Source organism: Plutella xylostella, chromosome 13 (assembly GCF_932276165.1).
Source record: "Plutella xylostella chromosome 13, ilPluXylo3.1, whole genome shotgun sequence".
Taxonomy (NCBI): domain Eukaryota; kingdom Metazoa; phylum Arthropoda; class Insecta; order Lepidoptera; family Plutellidae; genus Plutella; species Plutella xylostella.
The window spans coordinates 8,705,466-8,729,861 of record NC_063993.1 but is presented as its reverse complement, the minus strand read 5'-3'; the positions used below and the strand labels follow the sequence as shown (position 1 = coordinate 8,729,861).

General features: G+C 37.0%; 5 protein-coding genes across 6 annotated transcripts; 3 read left to right on the top strand and 2 right to left on the bottom strand.

Annotated features, from left to right (window-relative positions):
- The first annotated feature begins 5 nt into the window (after positions 1-5).
- Positions 6-5,015, top strand: LOC105387195 (protein SPT2 homolog). The gene is made up of 8 exons (XM_038112258.2): positions 6-224; positions 436-832; positions 1,185-1,307; positions 1,479-1,757; positions 1,981-2,853; positions 3,219-3,339; positions 3,557-3,645; positions 4,050-5,015. The coding sequence occupies exons 1-8, from the start codon at positions 168-170 to the stop codon at positions 4,127-4,129; spliced, it is 2,019 nt and encodes a 672-aa protein (XP_037968186.2). The 5' UTR covers positions 6-167; the 3' UTR covers positions 4,130-5,015.
- On the bottom strand, positions 4,143-7,941 carry LOC105387193 (gastrula zinc finger protein XlCGF8.2DB). 2 transcript variants are annotated; one of them, XM_011557884.3, is made up of 7 exons: positions 7,784-7,941; positions 7,363-7,475; positions 6,823-6,996; positions 6,471-6,622; positions 6,019-6,145; positions 5,809-5,908; positions 4,143-5,731 (listed from the first exon to the last, which is right to left on the bottom strand). In XM_011557884.3, the coding sequence occupies exons 1-7, from the start codon at positions 7,889-7,891 to the stop codon at positions 5,465-5,467; spliced, it is 1,041 nt and encodes a 346-aa protein (XP_011556186.3). In that variant the 5' UTR covers positions 7,892-7,941; the 3' UTR covers positions 4,143-5,464. The 2 variants fall into 2 exon arrangements, with proteins under 2 accessions (XP_011556186.3, XP_011556187.3); XM_011557885.3 differs by having other exon boundaries at positions 6,471-6,547.
- Positions 7,942-10,103: 2,162 nt separating this feature from the next.
- On the top strand, positions 10,104-12,286 carry LOC105387192 (protein ILRUN). Its single transcript, XM_038112257.2, has 5 exons — positions 10,104-10,583; positions 10,669-10,782; positions 11,009-11,235; positions 11,534-11,664; positions 12,042-12,286. Exons 1-5 carry the CDS (start codon positions 10,399-10,401, stop codon positions 12,069-12,071), a joined length of 687 nt encoding a protein of 228 aa, XP_037968185.1. The 5' UTR covers positions 10,104-10,398; the 3' UTR covers positions 12,072-12,286.
- A 2,838-nt stretch (positions 12,287-15,124) lies between these two features.
- On the bottom strand, positions 15,125-16,762 carry LOC105387191 (thymidylate synthase). The gene is made up of 5 exons (XM_011557882.3): positions 16,598-16,762; positions 16,255-16,512; positions 15,947-16,067; positions 15,609-15,834; positions 15,125-15,501 (listed from the first exon to the last, which is right to left on the bottom strand). Exons 1-5 carry the CDS (start codon positions 16,671-16,673, stop codon positions 15,292-15,294), a joined length of 891 nt encoding a protein of 296 aa, XP_011556184.3. The 5' UTR covers positions 16,674-16,762; the 3' UTR covers positions 15,125-15,291.
- Positions 16,763-16,940: 178 nt separating this feature from the next.
- LOC105387190 lies at positions 16,941-24,180 on the top strand. Its single transcript, XM_048625055.1, has 10 exons — positions 16,941-17,250; positions 17,592-17,712; positions 18,030-18,218; positions 18,646-18,794; positions 19,338-19,513; positions 19,616-19,752; positions 20,005-20,203; positions 20,943-21,044; positions 22,073-22,184; positions 23,557-24,180. Exons 1-10 carry the CDS (start codon positions 17,111-17,113, stop codon positions 23,930-23,932), a joined length of 1,701 nt encoding a protein of 566 aa, XP_048481012.1. The 5' UTR covers positions 16,941-17,110; the 3' UTR covers positions 23,933-24,180.
- The last annotated feature ends 216 nt before the right edge of the window (positions 24,181-24,396 follow it).

Sequence of the window (24,396 nt, the reverse complement as noted above, 5' to 3'; positions counted from 1 at the left end):
TTATCCCATCACTAGTTTTCAGTACCTTTCCAGAAAATGGTGGGATTGCGTTTCGTGGTGAACATTGACACGTATTTTTATAAAAGTAGTGAATAATTTGAGAAAAAGCAGTAATGATCACCCATTTTTGATAAATTATACTTGCTGTGGATACAAAATCAATAGAAATGGAGTTCCGGGAGACCCTGTTGGCCGCCCAAAGAAATCAACAACAAAAATCATCTGTGAGTCCCCAACCTTCTCATTTGGTTTGAAGACATTTTATTTACATTACGAAGATAATAATTATTTCTAAAAACCTGTAGTATGTTTAAATTGATTATATTGTTTCCATTCAATCAGATGTACTAGTACATATTTTATTTTACTATTTTATCAGGCCATAACATATTTGTGTGTGACCCTTTTGTACTAACATCTCTTTAATGGTTTTAGGAAAACTTATACTACAAGGCTAGGTTTGACCCGCCGAAAAAGGAATCAAAGCCAAGAGATAAGCTGTCTGCCAACATTCAGAAATTCTTGGCTAAAAAGGAGGAGGAAGAACGGCAAAAGAAGTTGGATGCTATAAAAAAACGAGATGAATTACTGGCTATGAGAGATCCGAAGGCGATGAGGAAGATTCAAAAATCTTTGAAGGTGTTCAGATCTGCCAACAAGTCAGTCCTTGAGGATGCAGTGGACCATGAGCACACCGCTGTCACCAGGGAAGGGCCTTCGCAACCAGATCAAGACGACTACGGGTATGAGTCTCAAGAAGCCGCTGCCATATATGCCAAGATGATGGAGAAATACAGTAAAATACCTGATGAGCCAAAATTTCCTACTACAAGTAAGTGTTAATAAGGCTCCTAACAGGTTTGGTGGTTGGACTCTTCTGAAATGTACTACAAAAAATATGTACCATCCTCCACAATAAACATTTACAAAGGCTTGTATGTATGTATAAATAATTTAAAAATATATATTAATTTATCTTCCACCTGTGACTCTTTGAATCAAACTTTTACAGTGGAGGTGAATTATAAAATCCAGTACTTATCTCAATTGATGAGTGTACATTTCATTACATGCCATATTTTGTGTCTTACAGCCCCTTCTTACAGGACATTTTTTTGATCTGACTATGTCATTGTCAGTATTGTCACTAACTTTATTCATATGTAAAACATCTAAATTTTCAGGCAGTAAAAGCAAAAAAGACCTTGACGGGACCAGAGAGAGAGTGAAGCAAGCACTGCAGCATGAAGACGACCCGGTGCCTCACAAGAGAAGGAGAAGAAATGATAAAGGAGAATTAGTTGAAGGTATGTTATGTTCTGTATGAATATTGTAGTTATATGTATTACCTGATGGGCAACATAACTAGACCAAAATGACAGCCATGGGGCACTATTTACTTGTTAACTAATAATTTCTATTGATAAAATAGTAGCAAATTCACTAGCAATATAAATCTTACTATTTTTGTCTTGTAGAAAAAGATCCATCTCCACCACCACAAGAGAAAAAAAAAGATGAGAAGCCAAAAATCAGGAGACCTGCACCACCTCCCATGGACTTCAACCAGTTGTTGAAACTCGCTGAACAAAAAAAGGCTGAGCCGGTGTTAGGAATCGCTCCTATCCCTAAGAAGTCATCAGAGCCAGAGCCAGAAAGGCTTATGACCAAGAAACAGAAACGGGAATATGAAGAGGAAATGGCACGCCGTATGAGAAGACAGGAGAGATTGGATGCTGAAAAGAGTGGGCGAAAAGGTGAATGCTATATTATTTCTTCCATTGATATGTGCTATAAATGTATCCTTCTACTCCTTAGTCTTTGTGTCTGCCCTTTGCCCCATGGGGGGGTCATAGGACGCCAAGAAGAAGAAGAAGAAGACTTCTTAGTACAATATGTTAAGTACTGTATAAAATGCTAACTTTTTTGAAAATATGTCATTTTATATTCCATCCATCACATTTGATTTAATATTTTCAGTGCCAAAAGAAGAGCCGAGGGCGACAGAAAGGGAGAGAAAACCTGAAGGTACCCCAGGAAGTGGATTTGGCAGAATTCCTAAACTAAGTGACAAAAACTCCAATAACAGAAACGATAGTCCCAAGTCTTCCAGTAATTCCAGTAGTAGAACAGATAAAGATAAAATTGCTTATGAAAAAGAGAGAATCGAAAGGTTGCAAAAAGAGAGGGAGAGAGCCAGATCTGATAAGGAGAGAGCAGAAAGGGATAAAGAAAGGACAGAAAGGGAGAGGACAGACAGGGATAAGCTAGACAAATTGAAAGCAGAGAGGGAAAGAATTGAACGAGACATAGAACGATTGAACAAAGACAGAGACAGGTTAGTGAAGTCAAAGTTAAAACTTGAATCTAATAGCAAGAATCCAGACAAACCAGTAGATAAAAGAGTAGGTAGTAAAGATCAAGAATTAAAAAAGAACATAGATCTTAAAAGCCAGAACACTTATAGAATAGATAAAAATTCTAATGAGCGAAAGAACACACTACCAAGTAGAAGTAGTGTAAACGGACATAGTTCACAGGGTAAACCAGTGCCAAAGGATAAATATCCTATGAAAGATCAAAGATCGAATGGAAATAGGCCGGAAAATGGCAAGAAAATGATGGAGCAAAGCAAAGCTAAAGCTCGGCCTGATGACAGAAAACCACTGCCAAGTAGTGCTAAAGGTCAGCCTCCAAGCAAACCTAAAATCGCTAGTACATTTGATTTTGACAAGCATGTCAGTTCGTTGAAGAATGGCCCAAGCGGTGGGCCGAAACGGCCAAACGGGACTGGCGATGTCAAACGGAAAATGACTCCTGAAGAAATCAAGAGGAAGCAAATGATGATGAAACGTAAGTTTAATGTCTGCTAAATTATTTATCTACTACTACTATAACTGTCAGATGCTTACTTAGCCATATTTTGGGTGGATGTGCATAAGTCTTATTTTATTATACGTATTTTTTTTATTAATATGCTTGAGGGAATCGGGATCGTATCTGGCTCAAAGAGTCTCCCTGACCATTCAGAGAGGTAATACAGCCAGCATTATGGGTACCTTTGAGTCAGGTACGATGAGAGGAGGTCTCTTTGATATAATTTAAGTTAATTAGTTCTTATAACGCATATTTTTTTTTTAATAATTATGCTTGTAAAATACCTATTTTTTTGATATCAATACTAAATGAAGTTTACTAAAATAATTATTTACTTACAGGCCGCGTGGTGGATTCCGATTCTGAATACGATTCGGAAATGGACGATTTCATCGATGACGGCGACGCCGAGGAAGACTATTCCAAGCACATCAAGGAAATATTTGGTTACGACAAATCTAAGTAAGCCTCTTGTGTTGTATGGAATGGAATATTTTTGTATGCAATGTCTGCTTCTATGGTTGACCATGACCAGACCATCATAATATGTAGTATGTAGGCTATTAACCGGTGCCAAATAAATTACCGTTGTTTATGATAGGCCCCCAACGGACACTCCGCGTAATTTCGAATAACATTTGCGTTTCCTATAAAATTATAAGTTAACTATTTTTTCCAGATATCGGAATATTGATGATGATGATGACCCTACCATGGAGTCCAGTTTTAGTCGGCAAATGCATGAAGAATATGTTAGCAAAAAAATTGGTAAGTATAGTTTTATGTGTTTGGTTGAGCCAGGAAGCGAGGACAATATTCTGAGGTTTGGACCTCAGTTTCTGAAGGAAAATTCTATGCAAACCAGTAGTGACTTGCGACAGGTCATCTGTTGCGATCATGTATTTTATACTTGAAGGCTTGTACGAAGGGAGCCTTCTCAAGTGGGTTATCCATTTTTTATCTCTCTGTCTGACTAGATTTGGTTAAACCTTTCACTACGGTGACAAACCCTGGTCCCTACTGTTTTTACTATTTAGTTACTATCCAAAAACTAAACAGCTGATAAGGGGCTTTTAAGATGTAAAATGTGGTGTGGTGATAGAAATACAGTTTAAATACTTTTTATCGCTAGGATTATAACCGCCATAAATAACTCGTTGATTGTATTTCAGGAATACTGGAGGATCTGGAAGACATGAGATTGGAAAAACAGATGAATATGAAAAAGAAAAAACGTCGAATCGAAGATTGATCGCTTTATTATGGCATCACTGCTAATTGTTATTAGGTTGTTTTTGCACTGATTCAGATTTTTCAAAACAAAAAAGGACTGATTGAATAAAAAATGTCGCAGATTTTTGTTTGTACTTTTTAACTCTTGAAATGTGATGTTTAGAATTTAATTACAAGAAATAATTTTTGTTTTTGTACAGTGTTCTATTTTATGAAAATGTCATTATGTAGTAGGTTATGTTGAAAGTGTTGTAATTAATCATATTTTCTCTTATTTCTATTATTATACCTGGTTGCGGGTTCTCTACAGTGATTAAATATTAATTTACAAAGTACTATTACGGATCCTGGTAAAATTAATAATTTAGCTTTTTGATTTAGAAATTAGAACCAGGTTACCGTATTTATAGCTTTATTTTCTTTATAATGAACATAACATAAATCTTATACAATTCAGTTTTATTAATGTGTTTATCTTTCTGTGGCGTTAACGTAGTGTTGTTTAGTACTCAAAATTATATAAATTTTGCAAAAAAGATTCACTCCACTTTATTTAACTTTGGTCCAACTAAAGTCGTGGATCTAAATGTGTTCAGAATGTCGAGTTGTCTGACAATTTTGATCTCACAGTAAAGTTTTCGGTACCCATACTAATGGTATAAATTATAAAAAAAAACAATTGTGCCTTGATGTTTCAAAATAAATGCTGAAAATTAAGTTATATAAATAAAAGTAGGTATTTAGGTACAGTAAAATTTTGTACATGAATTGGTTTTCTATTGCTAAAACAACCAGCAGGTAAAACGATTATGACATCAATGCGCTTTTGTGAAAAATATAAAGACAAGAAAGAAGTATTTATCAATGTAATAATAGAAGGAAAATAAAAATATTTGTATCGCATATAAATGACATTTTATTTTCTTTATCCCAAGCAAATCCCAAGTTGAAATTTCGGAATACTTTTTTTAACTATGCAATAAGTTTTCGAAAGTTTGTACTTGTACATGATACCATTATGCTAACTAAATGATTTAATTAGCGTTTTACACAAAGTTTCGGTTCTATCTAGCAGAAAGTATAAGTTCAATTTAAGCACTAAGCACTTGTACTGTATGTAAATAGCACAATAAAACTGAAACTACCGTACTACAGATTGCTGAAGGGCTAAACTATTTTTATCCATCTTTTTACCTAGTATATGGCCATGCACGACTCCAGCGAGAGTTGAGCGCGGGATTCATACAAAAAATACGTTGCCCGCACCACTCTCATCACAACAGCTTCAGAACAGATTCTATTACATTTTTCAAGTCGCGCGTGCCGCCGGTCGTAATCGCTGGCGGCATGCAAATCAAGTGGCCTGCACTTCTATATTTGATGTGGATGTCTGTGATTGTAATGCCGTTTCCAAGGAACTACCCTCAACGAGAGAGGTCTCTAAAATTCCACTATCTTCAAAATGCTCTTGTGTCATTCCAGCTACTCTTAGTGCAGTCACTATTTTCTTCAGTGTGCCTTTGTCTTTTCTCTCTTTTCTTCCCGTTGCTTTTGTTTTTCTTTTAGGAGGTAAGCTACATTTGGATCCTTCGTGAAGCTTTATGTGACTGTTCAGTTTAGACTGAAACAAATATAATATTTTATTAGCATATACATATTTTCCTCACAACATTAAATAAATAGGAATAGACCACATACCTTTGTAGAAAGTTGAGCACCGCAAATGTGACAATCATGCTTGATTTTATCATGAAAAATTTTAATGTGTTGGGTCATGTTGCTTTTTCGAGTGTATTCCCTGAAAATGGAATATAAAGCTTTACCACAAATTCAATTTAAAATCTAGGGACATAATCCTAGTATACAAAGTATTATAGAGGTACATGGTAATTTTTGTTATAACATTACCTAGAGCACCCCTCAATGGGACACGTAAATACAGTAAGTATTGTTGGTGTCCTGTAGTGGACCTTCATATGATGTAGTATGTGGCCTCGCTTCTTGAACTTTCTATTGCAAATATCACATATGTACTCTGAAAAATATGGCATATTTAAATATACATATTCTATGTAGATTCACAAGTTTAGTAACAATCATGGTGAAAAAAAAACAATATTAAATATCTGAGGATATCTAAATTATTTTAATTTACAAAACACACTATTCAATACTTTTCCATGAAAAAACATTGTATACCCACGGTGTTAGAATTTAAATCATGACTATTCCTAAGGTATTTTTTGAAATGGTTGGGTCAGTAAGATTGAGAGATTCAAAAAGATGCTGTGTGTTATGTGTATTTTAATAATTAATAATTTTTGATGTTCAAGTACACAAATAATAAAAAAAGAGTATACCTTTGGCTGCATGTTCACTCTTTTTGTGTTTCTGGTACGTGGACCAATGGTCGAACACCAGGAAGCAATCTTGACAACTGTAAGTTTTATGACATCTCATGTGTTTTCTTTTTTCTAGGGGAGTTACGAAATATTTTTCACATAGGTCACAGCTGTACAGAAATTTTGCATTTTAATAACCAATTCATTGGGTGTACAGTACAGTAACATATTTTTATAAAGTAATGTTTGTATATGTTTTGTGACAAATTTTATTTTGTTGCAAGCAAGTATTGCAAATGTATTAGATTAGTATAGGTAGTTTTTTATGGATAAAAAATGATTTAAAGTAAATTACTAGTCCCAGTCTTACCTAAATGACTTCACTCCTGTATGTTTGAACATGTGTGAATTCAGCTGATGTTTCTTGTTAAACTTTTCATTGCAATGGGCACAAGAAAAAGTGGATCTATCTGGATCATGTATAACTTTAATATGTTTTTTCAAATTCTGACGATTTGAAAATGTTTTCTGGCAGGTTGGGCAGCTGTGTAAAAAGTTAGAATAATTTTAATCTGAACATAATAATTTTGTATAAGTTATCATACAAATAAAACAACCTGGGCCTTACCACAAAAACTTAAGACATTATTTAACAGATGTTTAGCACTGTCAAACGCCTACAAAATATATCAAATTTAGTTATAAACACATGCTAAACAATGTTTAAAGTTTTTTGTGGTAGTACAGCCTATGTTTAAGTACAGCACTTAGGGCCTGTTTCACAATAATAGACAATGTAGCCTGTAGAAAATATCCAGACATTGTAAAACAGGCCCCTATTGCATTAGATATGTACACAAATCAGTTAATAAGAAGACAATACTTAGGTACTTATTAAAAACTTACATACCTATAAATCATATTATCCCCAACATTGCGATGTGCTGTATTAATGTGTCTATCTAAATGAGATCTACTTGTGTATGACTTGGAACAATTTTCTTCAGGACAATCAAATGGTTTCTGCAACATAAAATTTTACGAAATATCATAGGTTGTCTGATTGAAAATTCTCATCCAATGTTTGTACCGTTATTTCAGAACAGTGCAGATCATAAATTATGCAACGACTAAACTTAACCACTTGACCCCTCGAAATCAGACGCAATAGAAATCTATCTATACGATCACGACTTCGGGACGCAAAATGTTAACCCATGTTTAGGTTTCACCTGTTTTCAACATAGAATTCTTACGATAGTAATCTTACAGCTGCAGGTAAAAGGAATACGTACATGGGTGGAGAAAATAAATGGAGTTGGGATACTTACAACATTAGCATGAGTGAGAAGATGTAAGGTTAGTTTGTGTGGTCTATCAAACGCTGAAGAACAATTTTCATATGGACACGCATTTCTTAACTTGGCCGGACTTAACATTGTTTCATTCCGTGTAGATAATCTATCAATGGACTCAATCAATTTATGAAAATAAAATTAGTAAGGTACATGCTTGCTTCCTTCCAACAAAGTTGAAGTTTTTAGGGATGTCGAAAAAATATCGATGTATCGATATATCGATATATTTTTATAAATCTATCGATATTTTCCGACGATATATTGTAAACCGATATATCGATGTATCGATATAAATAATTAAGTATCGAAAACATATCAAAATCGATATATTTTTCATTAACAATACCCTTTTGTTTGCGTCACAACGCAATGCGGCGATGCTAGCTCGCAACCGTGTACCGAGCGAGAGTGTAAAGGGGTCATCACACATGTTAATACACGACACTGGCACAAAGTGAAAATAGTATTTTTTAATAATAAAGGAATTTGATTTCGTAAGGATTTATTCCTATTAAGCTACCGATATATCGATATATCGATATTTTTTATTCGATATATCGATTTCAGTAACGATATAAAAGAAAATATCGATATATCGAAATATCGATATTTTTTTGCACTTTCGACATCCCTAGAAGTTTTCAACACAGAGTAGGTAATATAGTAGCTCATATAGTAGTTTTCAAATTCCTTTTCAAAATCCTATCTCTAATCTGTGATTCCTATCTGTCAAATTTCTCTTCAGAACAGAATAAATTCGCCGACACACTAGCGGACGCGGCTGTCAGCCTTGACTGATAGTGTGCACGGTCTTTTGGGACAGTTCTGAAAGCTGAAGGTCAGTCCAAGGTTACGTCCGCGGCTTACGTCCGATAGTTTCAACAGCGTAGTGTACGGTAGCCTGCGCCTAAAAGCATACAGGCGGAGTTTTTAAAATAGCGATCTCAAGCTCACATGCTGCTCAAGCACATCCACATGAACACCACTGCTACACACATCACACACAACACGTCCCCGGATTTATAACAGATGTACAGTGAAACTATAAAGTCCTGAAATTAAATGAGGGCACTGCTATCTTTCATGTAGCAACCCTATATAGTGAAACATAACTGACTTTGATACTTGAAATTTTGCCTGTTAACTTCCTACCTATTTATGTATTTTAAAAACAACTAATCATCCACAAAAAAGCTCTTATACAAGATAGAAGGTGTTAATATGAAGGCTAATAGTGAAACCAATAAATATTTATTTAGATAACGTTATTACAACTGTATAAAAAAACTGGATCTGTTGACGAAGGGCACACATAGTAAAGACATCAATTTCTCTTTTTGGACGGCCAGTTCTGTTTCTTCCAGGAGTTAGAAATATTCCATATTTTGCCCTCTTTGGCACGCTGGTCCGATATAACTATAAAATAAAATAAAAAAATCTTTTTGAGTTACACAATGCCCCCCAAATTCACACAATGTGAATTTAGTAAGTAAACAAAAAATATATCTTCAAGTATCAAAATGTTAAGGTTTGACTCAACTGAAACCAGATGAAACCTACAATCAGTGGTATGTAAACAATGTTCGACTTGGGCTCTAAACCAAGGTTTATCGATAAATGAAGCGTTGGTACTAATAAAAAATGAGTTATTACAATTTGTACAATGCTACATACCCGTCATAGACGCTGTACGAGCGTAAACATCCTCCAAATTCGACAAAATGTGTCGAGCTTGATGTTCCGCTAAACATTGTATTAAAACTCGATAAATAACTTCACTAGCTTGACTACGAATATTTTTCTTCATCTTCCTAATTGCAACCAAGCGTAAATTGTTGCTTTTATCTAGATTATCCTTATAATTAATAAGAAAATTCAAAAAAACAGCCAACCGCCTATTGACATAAACAATTGTTATGACTTTTATGTTTCTTTTCTAATGGTGCCAGGCTCCTGAAAATTTTAGTTCCTCAAACATTAATTTCAGGACTTTATAGTTTCACTGTAGCTGGTCCCTTCATCATCAGGATCGCTATTTTAAAACTCCGCCTGTATACTTTTAGGCGCAGGCGCAGGCCACCGTACATTCCTTATCTAGATACCTTCAACTCGCGGCTGACTGCCACGTCCACTAGTGTGTCGGCGCCATACAGTGTTCCTTGAATGCAGGTACAGCCTGGGAAATATGAGTAGTATACGGAAAAGCTATTATCGATTAAGATAAATTATTCACATCACTAAGTTAATCTGTATTTCGACTAAGTTTTTCTTATCTGTGATGACAAAAGACAAAAATATTAATATTCTCTTCTTTCTCTTTGATTGATCTTTTTTCTACGACGACTGTGATGTGATAAAAATATTTTTTGTATCACCGAGAGATTTAATCTAATATTTACTTAATTGATATTTATAGTAAGACGTAATACTTCGTTAAACATAAATGGTTTTAGCGCACCATCAGCGATCTTGATCTGGAACTGTCAGCTGACGAATGGTCGAACGTAAACAAAGGCCATGTCAAGAACCTTCAAAGTGGTGAAATATATTATTACTTTGTGATTCACGATCTATCTTAACAAAACACAATGGATGTTGATGGTACGTCTTGCCCTAACCCAACCAGTGTTGGGGAAATCGATCAAAACCTACTTTTGCAATTCAGCTGTATGAATACATCAGATAGAGAAGAACTTATAGGTCAAATGCAAAGACTATTAGGTGCCAGCCTGACCTATAACACTGCTACCTTCTTCTTGGACATGAGCAACTGGTGAGTATAGCAATACTGCCACGGAGAGTACAACATTTAATGTAATTATAAAGACAGATTTTAATGTAAAAATCATATTTTACAGGAACTTACAGGCAGCTATCTGTTCATACCTGGATTACACATTGCCACCTAAGCTGCCATCCATGGCACTCAAAGCAGCTCAGAGCCAAGAGACAGCTGTTGGGCCAGGCACTTGGTAAGATTAAAAAAGTAGCATTATAAAGAGAATGAATAATTTAGCAGTGGACCCATTTACATAATTGAAAACTATTTTGTCCAAATATCGACCTAACTACATAATTAATAAGAAACATACAATAAAATAGAGCTTGTAATAATTAAAATGTTATATTGAAATATATGGCCTATGACCTACAAAAAATTATACACCTCTATACTAAATCTGGAAAATATTGTCATAGTTTTGAGCAGACATGGAGCATTGCCAACACGGGGGCGGATCAATGGCCGGGAAGCTGCAGGCTGGTCCAGGCAGGGGGTGAGCAGCTCGGGGCAACCCCGGTGTACGTGCCACCGCTCCCGTCCGGCCACTCTACCACCATCACATTGAAACTGGTGGCACCTATCAACCCGGGCAAACACAGGGGGTTCTTCCATCTTGTCAATGAAAAAGGAGAGCAAATAGGAGGTATAGTCTGTTTTCTAATGTAGTAATAAAAAGCCAAGGCATTCATTGATATTGTCAAGTGCTGAGTTTATTGCAGAGTTGCAGAAAGAAACTTTAATCTAATCTCGACTAAATTTAATCTAGGTGTCTCTTTTAGTTCATTTACTGTCAAAGCAAGGCAACAATATAGTTATTTAAGGTCTACAGGCCTAGTTATTATTATTTATATTAATTATTATGTTCTGTTTATCCAATACATCTTTATGGTAGATACAGCAAGTAAAGAATGTTAAATTCAAACTCATGTTTTCCATTACAGATACATTATGGGTGGAAGTCACAGTTGAGTCTGAAACAACGATGGCGTTGGTCCAACAACTAGCTGCCTTGCCTGTTCCTAGCAGTCGGTTGGAGGACACTGTAGGTCCAAGTCAGGGTCCAGTTAACCAGGTTTGTAACCTGATTTTACTAGAAAATAGAATGTAAGTAGTAATCAGTTGTGGTTTGTGGATAGGTTGTTGGCTCTGGTCATATCCACATTATATTAAAAGGAGTTTTAAGTCCTATTTTGAAAAGATGGCTCAGCAGTTTCTTGCTTCCATTCTTCTCCAAAGACAATAAGAGCTCCTTTTTCGAACAGAGAAAAGAATGTAAAAAAATTATTACATCCATCAGAAATTTTTATATTTTTACGATATTACATTAGAATTTGAATCATTAACGATTAACAAGTTGTGCATTTTGTTAATGAAGTAATAAAGTCTAACAGTATTTTAATTACTTTCATTAAGTCGGTACATTGAAATGTAATTGTTATACTTTTTCAGATGCCGTCTCCTGATGACCAGATGTGTTGACAAATCCAGATTTATGTTTGTGCTCAAACTATCCTTAATATAACTTATTATTTTTAAATATTGTGTTTAATCAGGAACTGACATAAAATATAAGAATCATGGTTTTAAGATGGATGATTATTGATAAGAACTGAAAATTGGTTATATTACATTTGGTTATTAATGTGTACCTTATGAGCACAAGACGACAGAGCTACCTTTATGTAGTAAAATGCTCAATACACATTCTGATAACATTATTGGTAAAGAAAAGTAATGCTTAGTGCCTCTATTACCTGTTATCCCCAGAATATTGTTTAAATAAAGTAATGCTCTCAGGTCCAATAATATGTTTGCACTCATGTACAAAATTAAAATGTAGGTATGTTCTATTGTACCTATCTAATGCATATGCAACTACACTGTTATTAGTAATCTTACGGAATTCTGACAGTTATCAATTTTAGACAAATCAGAGATCACAAACCTTTTTGGGCTGGGCACTTTTTCAATACGAGTCTGGACATCTGAGACTATAATATATTTTTTTTAGTCCCTGTATCCATTTTATTAAGTGCGGCGCTCCAAATTAAAAGGGGATTTACCTACGGTGAGAAATAATTACCGTACCTACCTAAATATATTACAAACAGTGAAAAATACAATTAAAGATAATCTCAATTATCTTATATAATTATCGCTGTCGTAGAAAATATATCTAAAAACAACTAGTAATTATTTTTGAAACGGTAGCCGCGCCGATGTCAGGGCGATGTTGCGTTCGTATTTGAATAGAGGTAAAAAAAGAGATGTCGCTCTATAAAATTGTATTGTGTGCACTGACTGGCTTGCGTGTCGTCACAGCAAACTGTGCGTCTAAAATGTGCGGTGGTGGTACCAAATTAGCGATACAGGTGAAATTGTGTCAGCGACTCATCGCTGGGAGTAAGACAGCAGAACACGTTTACCCCATCGGTCATCGGTTCTTCGACAGATGTGACCAGCCCATTGCCACTTAAGCTTACTAACTCGGTGAGCTATGTCGGTGACTTTAGTTCTCTGTCAGATTACTTCGTTCCGGATGCGATCTTTCAAGCATAGCTCCAAGCATAGCTCTTTCCATAGCTCGCTGAGTGACCTTCAGTTTGTGAACCAGTCCCACAGTAAGTGTCCACGTTTTAGCCCCATAGGTCATAACCGGTAGGACACACTGATCAAAGACTTTCGTCTTGAGACTTTGTGGTATGGGCGACGAGAAGACTTGACGAAGTTTGCCAAATGCTGCCCAGCCCAATTGTATTCTTCTATTGACCTCTGATTGGAAGTTGTTTCTACCCAGCTGCAGAGTCTGTCCAATCCAGTGGCGTGCTTTGGGAGGGAATACGTCCAGCAGTGAACTGCTATAGGTATGACGATGGATGGATGATGATGGATTTGTTTATTAAAATCTCTACCTAATCATCACTATTATCATCATCATCATCAGTATCTTCATCATCAGCATCGCTGACATTAATGTATGGTGGTGGGCGATGGTATACATTGTACTTAAATTCAAAGAACTCATTGTTACCTACATGTCAGCGCCGAGATTCGAACCCGCATCTCTTGCTTGAGAAGCGGGCGCTTACCCGACTGAGCCAGTTGGACTCGCGCAGTGAGTGTTCCGTACAAGTATACTTAATTACCTGAGGTAGTTTTCCTTTTAATTTCATCATAATTATGTACATCTATACGAAATATCAGCTTGATATCTTTACCCGTTTCCGAGAAAAAAGGTGGTGACAACAAAGTGTGATCTTATAAGGGTTCCGTACCTCAAAAGGAAAAAAAGGAATAGTGACAATCGGATCAATCGTTTCGGAGATATGCGTGGACAAACATACATACCAACAAGCATATAAACGTACATAGGTACATAAACATTTATAAAATTTTGAATATTTGTTTATTAGCCCGAATACTTGTATATTGTCATATGTCAATACTCGTATGGTGCAGTTCCAATAATCTTACTTACATACCGAACATATTATATGTACTTACCGAATAGACAATCTTTTTTTGAAATTGATTAAAAAGGTTTATTATCCCTGAATTTAGTAGGAAGTGATGCCATGCTAAAGAATAAAATAAAGCAATTAAAATTAATTCGATACATGGGTCGTGAGTCGTGATCCTACTTCATATTATAAATGCGAAAGTTTGTAAGTGTATATGTGTATGTATGTATGTATGTATGTGTGTATGTTTGTTATTTCTTCACGTCAAAACGGCTGAACCGATTTTAATGAAATTTGGAATGAAGTTAGCTGACACCCTGGATTAACACATATGTTACTTTTTATCGCGGAATTCCCATGGGAAAACTTATTAAGGCGAAGCGAAGCTCGCGGGAACAGCTATTATATTGAAATATTTGTTATTTTTGTATTAGTTTACTTGAGCAAGTAAATATTTAGATTTATCTTTTTGTATAAAAATATTAAGAAAAAATTATTGCCCAGAAATGGATCGCAATTTTTCATTTTTTCGGTAAAGAACTTTTTTAGTAGCATCACTTATAAAATGTCAGAATTCTTTTCAATTAAAAATCAGAGAGTAGTATAATGTAATGAAGTTTCATATGTAAAAATTATAGTGTTAAAGTGTGTACATATTAATGGACCACCATGTAGAAGATAGTAAAGAGTGCTAGAATAAAGAGTGATGAACTTGAATGTACAAATAAAATGTAATACTGACCTTTTTACATGTTAAAATAGTTTTAAGAGACAAGACAATTATAGATTTGTTAATTAATTGTTAGCAATTTACAACGTCGTCAACATCACTATGTTACTTAAAAATATTATGATTATCAGTTTTACAATATACATAAGTTAATTATGTTAGTTGTACCCTTGTATTAGTACACAGATATTCAACACTATTACGTTAGCATCTCATTCCATAATAGGTACACTTCATAATAGATATTATGTTGTAAATTTGAAGGTCCATGAATGATCATCATACATCTCATCACTGAGTCACTGTTGCATATTTTGGGGAAGTTTAAATCAAAGGGTCTATAATTTTATACTGTATATATTTACGAACATCAATAAAGGTTGTAATACTGAATTCAGTTTTTATTACAAATCTTAAACTCAGCACAAAAACAGGGGAGTCACAATAGATCTTTTTGGTTACAGTGGTGAATGGGCACTGGTTGCTCTCCCCTTTTTAAAAACTATAACTATACAGCCATTTCCATATCAATTTTAGGATGAGGGTTGTATCCTTTGATTATAAAATCTTCATATTTGAAGTCATCAATGGAGTCTATTTTTCTAGCAAACTCCAGGGTAGGGAACGGTCTTGGCTCTCTCTCTAGCTGTTTCTTAAGAGGCTCAATGTGATTTAGGTACACATGAGTATCACCCGTTGTATGAACAAACTCACCTGCCTAGAAAGAAGATAAATAAATATTATTATAGACAGCAGGTACAGATAAGTAAGTATGGAGACATTTATGTTTGTAAGTATAGATGGTATCCAATTCTTAGTTCTTACCTCAAGTCCAGTAATATGTGCTATCATATGGGTGAGCAGAGCGTAGCTGGCTATGTTGAATGGCACACCCAGGCCCATGTCTGCACTCCGCTGGTACAGTAGACAGGAGAGCTTGCCACTGGCCACGTGGAACTGCGCAAGGCAATGACATGGTGGCAATGCCATTTGTCCAAGATCTGATGGGTTCCATGCACACATTAACATTCTGCGATCAGCTGGGTTTTTCCTTGAAACAGAAAGTGTAGATGAAATTTAATACTCATGCCATTATATTATTTAGAAAAGCAATAATTTTATTGAAGCCATATCATGACTAAAAAAATGAGTAAAAAACTTACTTCAAAGTATCAATAACATTTTGAAGCTGATCTATGCCTTGCCCTGTGTAATCAGTGGTGGCGTCCACATACTTTGCACCACTATGTCTCCACTGGAAACCATAAACTGGCCCAAGATCACCTGCAAGTATGAGAAGTAGGTAAAGTTTATCATGAGGTTTTGTTGTTGTATAAAACAACTCAATTTGATATCACATCACAAACAGCTGAGTGTAAAAACATCTCTTGATATCTCACCTCCACATAAGTAGAAGCATGGTGATGGGACATACTAGCATTACCACAACTGTTACAAAAAATTAACCTACCTTCCTTTCTATCAGTAAATCCTAGGTTGTCTAGAAACTCTCTAGAACCATTAGCATCCCAGATATGTACACCTTTAGCAGCCAAAGCCTTAGCATCTGTGGAACCTGATATCATCCATAACAACTCTTCTATAACGCCTCGAGTGAAGACGCGTTTGGTGGTCAGAAGTGGCAGTGTGTTGTCTTTTAGGGAGTATCGCTGCATAGCACCAAATGTAGACAAGGTGCCCACACCTGTGCGGTCTACTCGTTTATCCCCTGAAAGAAATTCAATTGATGGTTAATTCAAGTAAAGTACAAAAATAACACTCATGTTTTTGTTTATGTATAGCGTAACGGTTACCTGATTTAATGACTTGTTCGACAAGCTTTAAGTACTGGTACTCGTCGTGTTCTTTTCCATGGCCATTGGTTTCCATTTTTTATGCTAATATTAAGGGCTGCGTAGGTTTTCTGTAGATTTATGCATGTAAAACTTTCTCAAATCAAGACTGAAACCAAAGAAAACAAGCAAAGCAAGTTTAGCAAGTGTCAAAATTGTCAAATTAAGGCGCGAAATCCTTATAAAAAAGCTACGACGGCGCCCACAGAACAGACTGAGACGTTAAGGCTGCGTTCATAGAAAATTGATTAAACAACGTAACCAATAGCAACGATAACGAAAGTTGAAAAGAGGGAAAGTGAAGTAAAATAATAAACAGAAACTAAAAAAAACATATTTAGGTATTTCGCATCAAAAACTTTACTATATTTATTGGTTAAACATAATTTTACAGGCATTTCTCATTTCCCTTGTATATTTTAAATAGTTAATAACGTTATTATTATCAATTAACTTAGGTACCTACCTTTAAGTATGCCTTCTTGGGAAGCACCATGTGTAGATCTAGGGAGTGCACCAGAGATGGCAAGTATTGGAGCATCACCGTCACCATCAGATATCTCTAGCAACAGTTCTTCAGAGCCACAAAACATAAGGCCACCTCCTTTGTTTCGGTGAGTATTTGAAGCACAAGGTCGATAGGTACTAAACATAGACCTACTACAGTACTAAAGGTAGAAGCTTCATATTTACCAGCAGTAACAGTGAAATGTGTAAAAGAGAGATGAACGGAACCTTCTTTAGTGATCTACCGCAATAGCCGGTTATACTATGATAGGTAGTCCTATAGAGTCAGGCAATAGCTGAAGTATCGAGACTCTAAAAGAACGCATTGATACCTGTGTAATGTGTTCCCTTCCCTCTCACCTGCCTCCCAATCAATGGTTATGTTCCTATTATAAAAGTATAAACCTAGTACGTGTAGGTAGGTACCTAATCTGGCTAAATATTTCAGTGTCCTAGCAATGACGCCACCTGACCCGGAGCAGCCTCCGGGACAAGACGAGCTAGAGCGACGCCTGCCCGGGTACCGGCGAATCGTAATACCGCGGGAACTAACTCTGATTGAACTGTTGGTAAGGAAATACTTTAGGTACTTAATAAGTATTTTATTGACTGCTTCGTGAAAATAGCCCATTTACCTAGTGGCTGATTACGGCCATTTACAGGTGATAGAACTAAACTTACCGTTCTATTAAAAAAAACATAAGCACTTAATGATTTTTAAAATCTTACAATGTTTCAAAATACCTAACTACGTAAGTACCTATAAATTATTATGCTTGTTGAGGTTGGTTGGTTTGGTTTTTCCGGCTATGGCCAGCATGTAAACGCCCCATTATCTATGGTACTGGCCACTGGCTGGTAATCAGCATTTATTTTTTACATTCAGAAAGAATACAGCGGCTTCACCAACGACGAGGACGTGTTGTCGATCCGCGAGGTGAAGCTGCGCGTGGTGGCGGACCGCGTCGGTTTGCGCAGACTGCACGTGCTGGTGCCGCGGCTGCGCTCTCTGACGCTAGATGGCAGCGCTGTTGCGTCTCTGCGGGATCTGGGAATTGGGCTGGTTCATCTGAAGGTAAGAGACTTTTAAAATGAGGTTTAACGGCTACGATTCCCGCATTCTGGGAGGTCTCCCGAATCATCAGGATGCTAAAACAAAGTTAAGATGATGTTTAGGTAGGTTAGGTACCTATTTATGATGATAATGATCGCTTGAGGATTCGTGGTCTGGGATCTCGTTCCGGGGCACACCTGATGCAGAGGCTATCTCTGGCTGTGCAGCGTGGTAATGCTGCCAGTGTCAGGTACCTTTGGGTCGGGTGTGTCTCAGAGTGGTATTTTTGATTAAAATAGTGTTTTTGGTTGTAACCTATTAAATAATATATACCTAATAAATAATATCATGTTACTGCTCTGACATTAGCAATCTACCTCTACCATTGAATCTTTCCTCACACTTGTATACACTCTCACATTAACATTCCATCCACCCATTTCACCAGTTCCTGAGCGTGAACCGCTGCGGCCTGACCAGCCTGGACGGCATATGGGGGGTCCCCGCGCTGCGGGAGCTGCGCGCCGCCGGCAACCGCGTTCAGGACCCGCAGCCGCTGGCAGTGCTGCAGAAGTTACATACGCTGGACTTGGCTGAGTGAGTGGACTATTCGTAGTTTGTAATGAAGAGAGGTAATGAGGTAGAAGATGGTGAATTATTGGATTGCAAGTAATATTGATCGTTTTGGCCACCTATATTGGGTACTCTGGGTTTACATTTACAAGTTTGAGTTTAAGTATAGGTATTTTATTTATGATGCTGAATTACTAGTAACTAACCTACCATTTCCTGGGCCATTTCTAAGGATCACGTTGGTTTATTGAACCATAATGTCGGAAGCACGCAGTCATGCCTGCAATATTTCCTGTCGCATATTATGTACCTCTAGATAGACACTCACTTTCGCTTATTTACGCTTCAGCTCTTACAAACATACCCACATTTCAAAAATCATTGTCATCTAAAGTCATCTTAATCAGCCGAAGACCGGACACACAGCCACATTACCCCAATGGGGTAACCGCCATGGGGTCTTCGGTCATTACCCTTCAGTTATTTGAGCATTCTCCTATATTAAGGTAGGAATCTACTATACCTAGAAAAAATATGGATTCGCAAAATTAATTCTCCTTGTTTCAGCAACCCTATATCAGACACAAATCGTATATGGACTTTGGGGGTGTGCGGTGCGCTGCGCAGCTTGACTCTGCGCGGGTCGCCGGCCTCAGAGGCTCCAGATTACAGGAGCCGCATCGCTTCCCTGCTGCACATGCTGGTGTATCTCGACGATAGACCTCTGCAGAATGACGTGGACTGTAAGTTCCATAATACCTTACTCACACTAACCTAAATTACTTGTAATCTTTAGAAATACCTACTACAGGACATTAGTTATCCTTACCAATGTTTTATTTTAGTTGGGATGTCTGAAAATTTGTTTGGCGACATGTCGTCGAGCTCAGACTCGGAAGAAGAAAATATTTCAGAAGATGTTCCTCGGAATCCACCCGCCGAACCAGAACCTCTTCCTTCCACCTCTACGGCGAATGAAGAGGTTTGTAAAATCTTTCTTACACTTTAGAGACGTAGTAACTATATTTTATGTGTTCAATAGGTACCTACTTTGCTTGTGCTTTGCTTATCAACCTGTTTAACACAAAAATCCAATAACTACTTTAACTTCCACATGCTAAAAATATGACTGTATATTTACGCATCTAACAACAATGTACGTAAATAATGTTACATGTATTCTGCCGATTTCTCGCTGAAAAGTGACTCTTAATTCCTTATTCATCCAATACAGCCCAAGCCACAGCAAGGGCCAGTCGGTGACAGTCCACCACCCGCCACTGGCAGGCCTGCCACAAGGCGTCGTCCCTTCACCACGGAGTGCGTGGGCCTCCGCCCCCGGCCGCGCCTGCCGCCGAGACCCCACACGGCTCACGCCAGCGGCAGGCGCGTGAAGCCACTCACGAGGCTTGAGATCATGAATACTTTGTTGGGTAGGTGGTTTTTTATGATGAATGTGCGTGGAAGGTACTAAGACTATTGAGGATCGACGTACTACCTATTATGTCATGTGTAGCGTAGTCGCTTTCGAAATTGAAAAATATAAAATGAGACTTACTTTGCTATGTCATGATTCTTCAACCCTCAATATTCTCAGTACCTACCATGTCCCTACATCATTAGACTGATCAGTGATTAGGTACTCTCTGATATGATTTCAGAACTAGAAATTATACCCAAAATACAAAATAGGCTTCTAACTTTCCGATCTACAGGCCGCCGCGTTTTGTTAGTAAATTCTAACTAACGGGTTTTTGCTTTTGCAAAATATTTTGGAAAGTCTGTCTGGGCTGGTTTTTCAAGAAAGTAATTTAATTAACGGTAACTAAACACAAATGTTTAGAACGTACGGTTAGAACCTAAACATTTGTAGTCATTATGCCTAGATCATAGACAGAAGATAAATACAGTTTTATTCATGTACTTTAGCTGTAAGTGTTGAAATGGCGAAATGGATTTTTATGATTATAATACTAACACAAAAAATCCATAAAACTTGTAGGTTGGCTGACTGTGAGCAATCGCGGTCATCCATAATACCTAAAATATTGCTATCAGATACAAGGGCAGCACAACACCGAAATAGTTGGTGTACACAAAGGAGGCCTATACCTAACAGTGTACCATAGAGGTCGACGAGAGATCTGATGATGATGATGATTGCTATCACAGAGGAGGAGTGGCGCTGCAGCGGCAGCTCGCTGACGTCGGGCGGCGCGGTGTGCGGCAACCTTGCGCAGGCGTTGCGGCGACCCTCGCATAGGAACCATCCAGGTAACGTTAAAGAGAAATACTACTCATGCGAATTAACTGTGCACCTGGCCAGCAAGAACCAGGGGTCACGCCGGGTACGCCAAAGCTAGTTAATATGACCTCTCGTTTTTGTCAGTCAGAGTAGTTAGTAAGTAATGACTTGACGTAAAAATCCCGACGTCGGGATATCGCGCGAGTCACGATAGATTGTCTATTGTTTCTGGTATTACGGAATTCAACCGGTTAAAAGAGTGGGACATCATCTTATACACTCGATTCCTTCGTCTTGCTTCAAATGTTGCAATAGTAACTGTAATAATAAAGGTCTTCCCCTTCCCAGCCAATTTTCGACCACGGTTTCTCCCGATCTACCGAAGTAAAATATATCCTTTGTAGGTAGGCAAGAACATTATCTCTCTGAAACTCGGTAGGTATATGAGATGAAACTTTAATTACATAATGAAAGAAATTTAAACGCATGTGTTAGCAGGATGTGCCAGTTCGTTTGTTTTGCGTTTCTTTGAATATTACGATGAATAAATGTTCTGTAATCCGATAAATAGAAACACGCAGGTATTATGTATAAGATTTTTACATAATATACCAACGGAATTAATTTACCCTGTTTTCATAAGTAAAACGGACATAGGTACAAGTTCGATAGTGGAAATTATTTTTAGGCTGTCTGAAACTGTAGAGTAAATAATTTAAAAACGAATGGAGATAATTGTACCATATATATAACCTACATAATATTTATAACTCTATCAAGCGAAAATTATAGCGAAATTCACGAGAAAAAGTTATTTAAAACATTTTAGAGCTTCATAAATGTTTCAAATTCAAAACTTTCCGCCTGCGTTGAATTCTTTTGTATGAAAAAATATATTTATTGAGTGGTTTTTTATTATACGTACTGCGCTTGAGTTTCTTAACGACATTAAATATTTCTGACTACTTACACCCGATAGTCTTCTGTACTCTCTTGGAGCTATATTATGGTCCTACGTCCAACACCCGGCGGCCATTGCTTGCAGGTCTACCACCAGCTCAGCTGGATCTGGCTCAGATGACGTTGGACGGCGCCTCCCGCGCGCTCGCTGATGAGATACCACACGCCCCCACACTCGCTGACTGGACTAAGTTTAGAGAGGACACCGGGTATGATTCCTAATACTTAATTATTAATCATCGACAGCTACAAAAATCCACGTATTACTAAGTAACCACACGTCAAAGGACAACAGTCAAGCACCCTGACCTAGGTTGAAATGACACCTTTACCGACGTACATACATTACAGTATTAGAGTACATAATTATGTTTATCGCAAATCGCGATACGGCCTCTCGCACTATAAGCAAGTACATCGGTAGTGTCCACACTTTTCCACCCTAAGGCGGATCAAACACTTGTCCGCGCACCGCCGAAATATACTTGGTACCTGACTCGATTTCGATTCTACTCAATTTTGGTACGCTATCATTGGTAATTAGTTTTGGTACCTACTTTTGATTTATACGCAAAAATAATGCTGTTATTGAAACAACCAATGAAGGCCTCAGAGAAATTTATTTCCGCTGTTTTTACGTAGTTTTCTGTAAGAGGATACGCGTACTAGAATGGCTGGGTAATAAAGGTTATGCTGTTTCGCAACCGACCAATATCCTTCTTACTACCGACACTATTGCGAAATTGGCTATTACTGCCATATACCTATGCACTGTGTTTACAATACGTAATTTGGATGGACATAAATCTTGTTCACTTGCTGCGGTTGCTACATTAGAAATGAGAGTTTTTCATTTTTGTTTTCGTATTTCCTATAGTTGTACCTGCCATTCTACTTGGCCATTCCACTAGGTATCTAAAGGCGTTACTACCTGAGTCCACGTTGTTCTATGGGCGTTACGTATATTTCCCTAGCACTTTGATTGGCAGAAACATTACATCATTGTCATTATTATCATTTCTTACATAAATTCATTTGATTTGAATACTTGGGTCAAGAAGCTATAGGCAGTATGTATGTATTGTCAAACATCTGAATCCTACTCGTATACTCATGTCGGATTATGTAATAATAAAAGCATGAATAGCATTTAAGGCTTCAGATTATGAATTCTATTATCATTGGAATAGGGTAGTTTCTAACATTTTCTATGAAGTGCTAACAAATGTTAAACTTTCCAGAGCCATTAAGGTTAAGCCAACACTTAACCGAACAATGTTGTTTAAACGGAACCCTATTTAGTTATTGTTAGGTATGTTATACAATATACAGACAAGTATGGTGTTTAACTAAGATAGGTGTCTGAATATTCGGAATAAACTATAAACTAACTTGTATAAAATAAGTACCATTTTGACTTAGAAAGTGTTTATATTTAGGTAAAAAACTTCACAGATGTTGGTAACTAATCTAGCAGTAACACTAGCAAAAACTAATTTTGTCATACTTAATGCAAATCTCCCTAGATGATTCAACTGAAAAGTATTATGTAGTAACCCTGAATTTCCTTTACATTCACAGGATCGAAATCGACATAGACTTCAGCGAAAGGCCCAAAGACGTGGACCCAACTCTTGCCATACAGCGGCTAGAGAAGATTGAGTTAGAAACCAAAGAGCGACTAGAAAGAGAAAGCCTTGAGCAAACGGATGGTGATGCGGCAAACCTTGCGACATCGCATGACAGTGCTAAAGAAACCGACGTAATGAATACAAACACTTGTATGGAAGATGTGCTGTCATACAGTAATGATATGTGGCAGGAGATTGAAGATTTAGCGCCCACTGTAGCCCCTTCGGCCGATGGAAGTTATAATGAGGCTGCTATTCAATGGAGGGTCAATGGACGTGGACGCGTTCGTACGGCTGTGTCCAATCAAAGAAATGTAACTGATTAAATTAATGTAGTGCTGTCTACACCGCATTGGTCAGTGGTTGCTAAAATGTGAGTAGCGAGCAATAACCTGATGTGAGTCATTGACATTGAGAAAGCCTACTAGAACGGGCCATTTCAAAGTCCAGGTGTGGAACCACCTATATGTACAAAAGATTTTAATATATTTCGCACTATCATCGTGTTTTACTGTTGTTAGTCGTTGTGTTATATTCGTGATAGAGGATTAAATTTATATCTGATAATGATAAACTGTTTCTTTTCCTGTCTACTATTAAAATAGCTGGTACCTACCTATCCTATCTAATATAGTGGTTAGTTTTTTTATCAAATGCCGCAACAGATTAGGATCAGATGGTAGCTGTGCTAACTGCAAAGTACAAATTCCAATGTGTGAAGTTTAGATACCGTTCTAATTTGCATAATCATTAATATTATAAGTAATCATATAAATGTAGGTAAGTATTT

Coding starts and splice junctions, on each gene's coding strand:
- LOC105387191 (XM_011557882.3), bottom strand. CDS start 16,673: ATGGAAACCAATGGCCATGGAAAAGAACACGACGAGTACCAGTACTTA. Junction 16,513..16,597: donor CGAACAAGTCATTAAATCAG/GTAACCGTTACG, acceptor AATTTCTTTCAG/GGGATAAACGAGTAGACCGC. Junction 15,502..15,608: donor CACATATTACTGGACTTGAG/GTAAGAACTAAG, acceptor TCTTCTTTCTAG/GCAGGTGAGTTTGTTCATAC.
- LOC105387193 (XM_011557884.3), bottom strand. CDS start 7,891: ATGTTAAGTCCGGCCAAGTTAAGAAATGCGTGTCCATATGAAAATTGT. Junction 6,146..6,470: donor GAGTGAACATGCAGCCAAAG/GTATACTCTTTT, acceptor CATATTTTTCAG/AGTACATATGTGATATTTGC. Junction 5,909..6,018: donor CCCATTGAGGGGTGCTCTAG/GTAATGTTATAA, acceptor TTCCATTTTCAG/GGAATACACTCGAAAAAGCA.
- LOC105387195 (XM_038112258.2), top strand. CDS start 168: ATGGAGTTCCGGGAGACCCTGTTGGCCGCCCAAAGAAATCAACAACAA. Junction 1,308..1,478: donor TAAAGGAGAATTAGTTGAAG/GTATGTTATGTT, acceptor TTTGTCTTGTAG/AAAAAGATCCATCTCCACCA. Junction 2,854..3,218: donor GAAGCAAATGATGATGAAAC/GTAAGTTTAATG, acceptor ATTTACTTACAG/GCCGCGTGGTGGATTCCGAT.
- LOC105387192 (XM_038112257.2), top strand. CDS start 10,399: ATGGATGTTGATGGTACGTCTTGCCCTAACCCAACCAGTGTTGGGGAA. Junction 10,783..11,008: donor GCTGTTGGGCCAGGCACTTG/GTAAGATTAAAA, acceptor ATATTGTCATAG/TTTTGAGCAGACATGGAGCA. Junction 11,665..12,041: donor GTCAGGGTCCAGTTAACCAG/GTTTGTAACCTG, acceptor ATACTTTTTCAG/ATGCCGTCTCCTGATGACCA.
- LOC105387190 (XM_048625055.1), top strand. CDS start 17,111: ATGCCTTCTTGGGAAGCACCATGTGTAGATCTAGGGAGTGCACCAGAG. Junction 17,713..18,029: donor TAACTCTGATTGAACTGTTG/GTAAGGAAATAC, acceptor TTTTACATTCAG/AAAGAATACAGCGGCTTCAC. Junction 18,795..19,337: donor CATACGCTGGACTTGGCTGA/GTGAGTGGACTA, acceptor TCCTTGTTTCAG/CAACCCTATATCAGACACAA.